At 59.5% G+C, this 8915-nt stretch overlaps 1 protein-coding gene across 1 annotated transcript; it reads left to right on the forward strand.

Moving 5' to 3' along the window:
- The first annotated feature begins 5117 nt into the window (after window positions 1–5117).
- On the forward strand, window positions 5118–8580 carry EVX1 (even-skipped homeobox 1). The gene is made up of 3 exons (XM_025873228.1): window positions 5118–5544; window positions 7149–7396; window positions 8041–8580. Exons 1-3 carry the CDS (start codon window positions 5118–5120, stop codon window positions 8578–8580), a joined length of 1215 nt encoding a protein of 404 aa, XP_025729013.1.
- The last annotated feature ends 335 nt before the right edge of the window (window positions 8581–8915 follow it).

Here is an 8915-nt window from a genome sequence, read left to right on the forward strand (position 1 = left end):
ATCTTCTTCAGGCCTGTTGTGAGGATGGAAAGAGCTAATATAGCTGAAATGCTTAGAACAGTGATTACTCTTATCATGTGGGGTGCCCAGATTTCCAGGTTGGGTTTCTCTTTGCCCTCCTGGGAAATCATGGATGAAGCAGGGTGAGAACAGTCCAGGAACGTGGGCCCTGAGCCTTTTGCTTCTGAAGGCAGGTGGGCAACCTCTCTGAGAGGCCCCAGGACCCACCTAGATCCCAAAAGGGGCAGGAGGTTTGTGGAGGATTGCCTTATGGAGAGTTAAGGCACTGTTGGGTGTTGAGGCATCCCTGCAGGCCAGGGAGGGCCAGAGCCTTGGAAGGGGCACTGGTCTAGTGTCTGACAAGACCACTGGTTACCCTATCAGTGTGAGAGAAAAGGCACTGTGGCCTGTTGAGGACTTCTAAAGGAGCGTTGTGTAGATTAAATGAGAAACGGGCTTGTAATGAAAGCAAATTTCAGGATAGTAATGGTGAAGGAAAAACCCATACCATCTCTGCTAGGGGGAGGAGAGGTATGCCTGGGCTTTGGTTGCTTAGATGTTGGGGAATTGCCCCTCCATGGGAAAATGGACCCTTCCAGTTGGTGGCTTGAGACAGGAGCCAGCCCTGAGCTTGAGGAGGTCCTCAGGCCTCCAGTACTGACTGCCCTGGGTCCTCTAGCTCTGGGATGGGCAAGTGGTGGGTGTAGGAACAGGGGCTGCTCAGGCAGTTGTCTGAAGCTCAGGGTGGGAAAGCCACTGGGCTTGGGCCTATAGGAACTTGGGGTTGACAGGTGTAGATGCAAGAGACACTGCAGGGACTGGCTGGCTCCAAGAACCTAAGGAGCAGGGGTCAGAAAGCATCCAGTTTCCTGTCCTAGGCTCCTGACCCTTGGCTCTGGGAGGCACAGAGAGAAGGGGCGCTTGTCCAAATCAGAGTTCCGCAAGCTTCAGGTTCTCCCTGCAGGCGAGCGTGCCAGGGACTCCCTCTACGGAGTGAGCGAGGGGTTGGGGGAAAGTGAATGAGACGTGGCACTGGGAAGTCGAACCCCTGGGCATCTGAGATCGAGTGGATCTTGGTCCTGGAGGGTCACACTCCACGGTGCATCTGTGCTTCGGATTCCCAGATGGGCGTTGGCAGCTGCCAGGGACAAGACAGGGACCAACCCCACAAGTGCCCTTACCCCCGTGATCCCCACCTCGGAGACCCAGCCGCGCGGGAACTTCGATGTCCACGTCCGAGACACGGCTTGGAAGATAAACAAGGGCCCTAGATCAATATCCACGGCAGTTGGGCAACCCTTATTGTTTTAAAGGAAGCTCCCTTTGTTCTTGCGTTTTACCAAAGTGAGAGGCAAAAACAATTTTTTTCCTGATCAAAATTTTGCTGGCACCGAAGCAGCCAAACCAGCTTCTGGAAACCTCTGCCCCTTCCTTTCGGCCGGGACGAGTGCTCGCCGCTTGGAGGCCCCGCATCTGTCTGATATAGATACCCAGGGCCGCAGACCATCGCACCCAAGCGGGGTCCGAAGGCCATTGAGGCATTCCCCACCCCCTGCCGTAGCTCTCCGGAGCAGGGTTTTCTTGGGAAGCGTAGCGGCTCCAGCGGATCAACGCGTCTGGTGACCCAAGTCCGGCTTCCGATTCCATTTAACACAAGCCGCGCATCTTATCTCCGCGTCTCCTCCCCGGGGGTTCCCAGCCACCCCCGGCCCGGCCCAGCCCGGGCGGAAGCGGAGCCTCAAGCTTTTGAAGTCCAGAGAATTTCAATCGGAGAGGAGCCGGCTGGACCTAAACCAGTCTTCCCAGCGGGGGAGGGGACAGCAGGCCCGTGGTGGTGGGGGAAGGGGGTCTTCCCTGCCGAGGGAGGTGAGAAGCAGTGCGAGCCCAGGCCGGACCCCACTTAGGCTGCTATCACCCCCTCTCAGCTTTCATGGGGGTTTCCCTGGCCTCTGGGGGCCGCGGACTTCACTCCCTCTGCGAATTTACCTTCCTTCTGGAACAGTGTCTTCGGGAATAACCTTCATGATACACTGACAACCGAGCTATTAAAATAGCCCTTCCCCCCATAAAAAAAAAAAGGCTAAACAGAAATAGTGTTCTTATTCTGTCCCCCCCCCCCAGCCCGTTTTCTTCTTCTTGTAAAAAATCCGACCTCTCTTCATCTGATGTTGACGAAAGGATGCTTTTGGAAGAAGTGACATTTGGCTAAAAATTTTTGGTTTTTTCCCCCGCAGGGTCAGAGGGTGCAATAGGCCCCCAGAGACGGGGGGGGGGGACGGCCGGGGGGGACTGAGGCTGCTTTGAAAGGGCGGAGGCAGAAGCCGGGAGAGGGATGGGGCGGAGGGGGCGTCCCTGAAGCTTCAGATCCGAAGCCCAGAGGAGGCAGCCCCCCTCCCGGAGAGGCTAAGCCCCCGCTAGAGCCTCCTTCCTCGCTGAGACGTTAGGGGAAGCCCCGCTTGGGTGGGCCGGACCCAGGAAGGAGACACAAGTGGTACCTCTTGATCTCTCAATCCTACTTGGCTTTCATCTGGCAGGGAAAACCCGGAGGAAAAGAGGATCAAACGCGGAGCACTCCCATTGAATGCAGAGCTGGGGGCGGGGCGGGGAGCCGGGAGTCCCTCCGCGAACCTCGCCCCAAAGAGGTGAGCGCAGCGGGGGCGGCTGTGAGAAGGCAGCAGGCTCATGGCGGGGGGGGGGGGGGGGGGGGGGGGGGGGGGGCGAAACCCAGGCTCGGTGCCGGAAGGGCCCAACTGAGGCGGCTCGAACGCAGGCGCTGCGGCCTCGACTTTGACAGGAAGGGAAGAGCAAGCCAGGTGCTCCCTCAGCCTCCCGCGTCTGGCTGGGAAGGGCAAGGCGTGACAGAATCGTAGGACAACTCTGCAACGCAGCAAAAGGCTCTAGGATTTGATCCCCTGCACTCCCAGTCGCTCCTGTCACCTTTGTAATCGTCCCTAGGAGTTTTGAGCTAGCTGTGCTCAGCAGATGGTGGCTTTGGGAGTCCCAGGGAGTGGGGATGTTTATGCCCACGTTACCTTCCGGAACCTCCTGTCCCCCCACCCCCACCCCAGGCCAGGTTAATGAACGCCTTCTCATTGACTAGGGGAAGTAGAAAGCAGGAGTGAGAAGAATTTCTGTCTTGCTTGAACTCCTTGCTTCTTCCACCACCTCCACAAGCCCACAGATGGGAAAACTGAGGCAGGGGAAAGAGGGAGAAGAGTACAGAAAGAGAAAGGAGAACAAAGTAAGAGACAGAAAAAGATTAAAAAAAAAAAGATAGTGATACACTTCTCTTTAGAATTTCAGAAATTGGGGCTTTGTCTTGGGACCTGGAGAAGAAGGGGTGGGGTGCAGGGGCAGCTCTGGCCGAGGGCAGGGAAAGGAGAGTTTTAGGGATAGCACCGTAGAGAAGGGGCCTGCCTTCTGCCCTTAGCAAAGTGGGGAGAGACCTAGCTGCCCAGCTTGGCCCCAACACACTTGTTCAGAGCTGGAAACGGGTCAGCTTTCTAATGGGTTCTATCATACCTTCCCTGGAAGAAGACCTGAGAAGGAGCTTGTGGCTGCTCCCAAAGACATCAAGCACTACAAACTCCCCAGCCGTGCCTTGGAGGCTCTCCCTCTGTCCTCAGAGATTTATGAACACCCCTAGTCATTTGCTATTTCAGGGCATTTTTGGTGACTTCTCTCTATTCACCCCCAGTGCCACTGAAGCCCGTGGGCAGGATCTGGGGGGAAACCCTGTGAGCCAAAGCTCTGTGAACCCCAATGCCATGTGCTGGGGCACTCTCAATCCCTGCCCCAATTTCTGGGTGAGAACAGCACCTTCTCCCAGCTGGGAGCCTCAGGTGCTGCCACTGTAGGGACCGCATTTCTCAGTGCCTCTTCACTCGCAAAACCTGTTTCCAGAAGAATTCGTTGACTCTGAACGAATACCTTAAAATATGGGCAAGAAAAGAAAAAAGGCCACTTTTAGAACCTCTCCCCACCCTACATACCTGAAGTGCAGGCGAGGCCCAAGCAAATGGGAAAACGATTTCTTCTACGAATAGCTACCTGGAGGTCAAGCCGAGCTGTGGAAAGCATAAGGCCACCTAGATGGGGAATGGAAATAAGGAAAAAAAATCAGCAAACATTTGAAGTCAGCAGCCAAGACAGGTCCTTAAAGAAAAAATATTAAGGCATTTATCTCCTGCCCCTTGGGGAAGAAAAATAGCAAAGTTCTCTTGGTTTCCAGGAGGAAGGAGGCATCTGGGTGTAGAGGATAGGAGGAAGAGAGAAGATACCCCAGGCTCAAGCTCTCCAGACAACTGGAGGGTGGGAGGAGGGAATATGTTTTTTGGTAGCTTGTAAAAAGACTTTGGAGCCTCTACGAGGTTAGCCCGCCAGGACAGGCAGTTGTAATAATGACGAGGGAAGCGAGGCTTGTGAGTCGGCCTTCACACTTTTAAAATGCAGTTATGGATTCTCTCATCAGTGTTAGATCAAGGCACCAAGTTAAGAAAACAAAAGCCAAAACAACAATAAAAAAAAAATCAGAAGCTTATTCAATTACCGAGTCCCGCAGCTCCTGCGGAACTCGCCCGCACGGTTAAGCTCTCTCTTTCTTTCTGCGGAATTCCATTTGCATGCCCTCTGCCTGGGTGTCTCCCTGTCTCAGTGTGTGTGTCTCTCTGTCTGTTTTCACACTCTCCTCCCCATTCGAGCGAGGCCCACACCTGGCGCATCACTGCCGAGCCATTAGCTGCGGGTCTCCTTTCATCTTCGCTGTGGCAGACGTTTCTATTTATCCACTTGCGCTCGCCCAGTGGCGTCACCAGAGGTACTGTAATGACGATTGCAGCAGGAGGATGACAGCTTAGAAAGAAGAGGGCAATGGGGCTTCCTCCCAGAGGCGGTGCGGCACAGAGGAGCGCTCGCATCACAAGGTGACCCCAGCTCCCCACCGCCACCACCGCCGTCACCGTCGACATCGCGCTCCGGCCGCTCGGCGCCCGCCCAGTCGCCTGGTCTCTCTTTCTCCCTCCCGCAGCCAAGATCTGTCGGACCGCTGGGTACCCGGGGAGACGGGGGGCTAGGAGTCACTTGGGGCTTCCTCCCTCCCCCCTCCGGCGAGCCCCGGGATGGAGAGCCGAAAGGACATGGTTATGTTTCTGGATGCGGGTCAGCTTGGTACTCTGGTTGGCAAGAGGGTCTCCAATTTGTCTGAAGCCGTGGGCAGCCCGCTGCCTGAGCCGCCCGAGAAGATGGTGCCCCGTGGTTGCCTGAGCCCGCGGGCCGGCCCTCTGGCCGCCCGGGAGCGCGGCGGGGGAGGCCTGGAGGAGGAGCCGGTCGACGGACTAGCAGGCAGCGCTGCGGGGCCGGGCGCCGAGCCGCGGGCAGCCGGGGCTGCGGTGCTCGGCCCCGGACCTCCGGCCCCCTCCGCCGACAGCCTCTCGGGTCAGGGGCAACCTAGCAGCTCGGACACCGAGTCGGATTTCTATGAAGAAATCGAGGTGAGCTGCACCCCGGACTGCGCCACGGGGAACGCCGAGTACCAGCACAGCAAAGGTAGCCACCGGGCCCCTTCTCTCCCCGGGCCTCCCACCGCGCCCACCTTGCACTTCAGCCCTGGAGGGGAGGAAGACACTCCTTTCCCCCAGGGCAGGGTGGCTGGGGGGAACCCACCTGAGCAACTCTCCCCTGATAGCTGAGCCCTGGCGGGGGTCTCCTTCTGTGCTCTGGCATTGGCGGGACCCAGGGTGACAGCTGTGCTTTGCGGGAGGAGGGGGACGCAAGCCCTGGGCTTGAGGGGGATTCAAAGTGCACCCGAGCCCCCCAGAGTTTTGTGGCACTGCTTCAACTGCTCCGGGAAGACACCTTCCCCGGCCTGGGCGAGATCAAACGCGGGTCAGGGTAGTTTGTGGCTGGCGGGGTGTAAGGCGCATCCAGGCGCGGAAGCCCGGAGTCCATAAAGGACCGTAAAATCCCGGCCGACTCGGGCTGCCTGGGTGCTGGGCCCTCCGACCAGTTTGCACGTCGGTCAGAGGTCCAAATTACCTTGTCACTTCCCGGGCTCGGTGGCGCCAGGTCGGAAATGGTCCCCATGATCTAATTGCCTTTGGTCTCCGGTTGCATTTGAAAAGGCAGAGCTCTGGCCCTCCCCCATTCCCCCTTTCCTTGCTAGTCCCACTTCTCCACCCAAAGGAAAAGGAGCTGCAGGGGGCAGGAGTCCCACCCTTCCTTGGGTTAGACCCAAAAGGAGGGGTGCTGTTACACTGCTTTAACTGGAGAACCCCTCCCTGACCAGGGACTAGTTTGGGGGTGGGAGGGAGGTGGCCAGGCAGCCAGTCTCCCAGAGAGGGGTGGAAAGCTAGTAGGAGGGAGAGCCTACTGGCAAGACACTCCTCCACAAAGCTGTGGGTGTAGATGGGAAGACCCTGGTATGGAAGAAAAACCACCCCCTCACCTTGGCAGCCAACACCTGGTTGAGCACCCACATCTACTCATTACCATCTTGTCCATTCAACCCAGATTCTCTAATCACAGCATGCCCTCAGAACAAGCCGTACGCCCCTCAAATATACCAAGGTAATATGCTATTCATTCACACATTCCTATGCCATCCCTACAACGCATACAACCTAGTACACATTCTCACGCCTACACTGGCAGCCTGGCACACGCAAAAGCAAGGACTCAGTTTGTGTGCAGCATCCTACAATGCGCTAAGACCCAGAGCTCACTACACTCCAGCACAAAGGTGCAGCTCCACTTGCCTGTCAGACATGCACATCCTTGTCCACTCCTGCCAATGGTGGGCAGAAAGCTCAGAGGGGCTGCATCCAGTCTGTGCCTCAGGGCAGGTGGCCGGGGTGGCTGAGGTTTCTGTACCCAGCAGGCCTTAAGACCGAGGTCTCCCAAAAAGCAGCCCCACCAGGCCCAAGGGCTGCTTTGTGCTCATCCGAATGGTGAGCCTCCATCTCTCTCTTCCTGTGTTCTCAAAGTCCCCTGTGCCCCAGCGGAGGCAGAAACTGAGGCTACTGAGAGGAGGGGGTCCCTTTCTGCCCCCTTTCTGCGCCACACATGCCCTGGGCCTACAGCCACGCATCAGCAGTGTTTTGTGTTTCTGTTGTGTGTTCTGTGTGTGCATGTGCTCTGGGCTCCCTATGCAGGGCCCAGCTCAGAGGCACTGGCCAGCAGTCCCGGCAGTGGCAGCGAGGCCCCCAAGAGCAACAGTAACGGCAGCTCACAGGGCACCCTGGCCTGCAGCGCCAGCGACCAGATGCGCCGCTACCGCACCGCCTTCACCCGGGAGCAGATTGCCCGGCTGGAGAAGGAGTTCTACAGGGAGAACTATGTGTCCAGGCCGCGGAGATGTGAGCTGGCCGCCGCCCTAAACCTGCCGGAAACCACCATCAAGGTATGAGCTCTGGCGACAGGGAGAAGAAGGGGTGCGCCCACTGAGCAGGAAGTAAATACCGACTGTCCACTCCCTAAATCCTGAACCAAGAATCAGGGCCTGGGGTCCCCCTGCCCACGTGGCTGCTAGGCTGGGGGTGTCCAGGCCTGGTGCAGGCACCAGGTGTATGCAGATTTACCTTCCCAACAGTCCCTAGGCAGGAACTGCTGGCGCGCGGTTGACTCTGTCCCTTTTCTAGCCAAATAAACAGTGGGAATGGGGTGCCTTTGCCCCGAGAGAGAGAGGCTGGAAGGGGAGGTGTTTCTGGGGAACCGCTGCCTGCCGCCTTGGGACCAGCAGAGTCCTTAGTCTACCCCACTGCTTGAGCGCCCACCCAGGGGTCTGGCGCCCCAGGGGTCCTGGCCGCGTGGCAGACGGAAGGAGGGACGCAGACTGAAGCCCCTCCCTGAACCTCTCCGTAAGGGATTCCAGCTCCAGGTGGTGGTGGTGGGATCTGCCCCCCGCCCAGAGGGTCTCTGCCGCGGCTCTTCCCTGCGCTACCGGCATCGTCCGCTGCAGTGGGGCAGGACTTCTGGCCTCTGCGCACCCGGGCGGGTGCAGCCGCCGAACCTGCTCCTCCCCCCCCCCCCCCCCCCCCCCGCCAGGTGTGGTTCCAGAACCGGCGCATGAAGGACAAACGGCAGCGGCTGGCCATGACGTGGCCGCACCCGGCCGACCCCGCCTTCTACACGTACATGATGAGCCACGCGGCGGCCGCGGGCGGCCTGCCCTACCCCTTCCCGTCGCACCTGCCCCTGCCCTACTACTCGCCGGTGGGCCTGGGCGCCGCGTCCGCCGCGTCCGCCGCCGCCTCGCCCTTCAGCGGCCCGCTGCGCCCGCTCGACACCTTCCGCGTGCTCTCGCAGCCCTACCCGCGGCCCGAACTGCTGTGCGCCTTCCGCCACCCGCCGCTCTACCCCGGCCCCGCTCACGGACTGGGCGCGGCGGCCGGCGGCCCCTGCTCCTGCCTCGCCTGCCACAGCGGCCCGGCCAACGGGCTGGCGCCCCGCGCCGCCGCCGCCTCGGACTTCACCTGTGCCTCCACCTCCCGCTCGGACTCCTTCCTCTCCTTCGCGCCCTCGGTGCTCAGCAAGGCCTCCTCCGTCGCGCTGGACCAGAGGGAGGAGGTGCCCCTCACCAGATAAGGGGCCGCCCGCGGGCTGCCGGCTCCAGGACGCCCGTGGGGGGGGGCCCCTCCCGCGGGGACTCAGCCAGCGCCCCTCCCCGCCCCCAGGGCACCGAGGGGAAAGAAGAGGGCCGAAAAGGACCGGAGGGACTCGGCCTCACGGATCTGGACGCCCGGGAAGAGGCCATGGCTGGCGCGTTTGGGGATCAGGAGTGGGGATGGGGACGCGGAGGCTGAGAGACCTTCCTCAGGGGCGGCCTCTCTCTGCCGTTTTTCACCGGACCCATTGCCCCTGACCCGGGTCGAGGCCCTGGCTCCAAAGCCAAACAAATTTAGTAGCAACACCAACCGATA

The sequence above is a fragment of the Callorhinus ursinus genome, unplaced genomic scaffold, assembly GCF_003265705.2.
Source record: "Callorhinus ursinus isolate GAN/ISIS: 27379988/994484 unplaced genomic scaffold, GSC_fseal_2.0 scaffold12, whole genome shotgun sequence".
NCBI classification, from domain to species: Eukaryota; Metazoa; Chordata; class Mammalia; order Carnivora; family Otariidae; genus Callorhinus; species Callorhinus ursinus.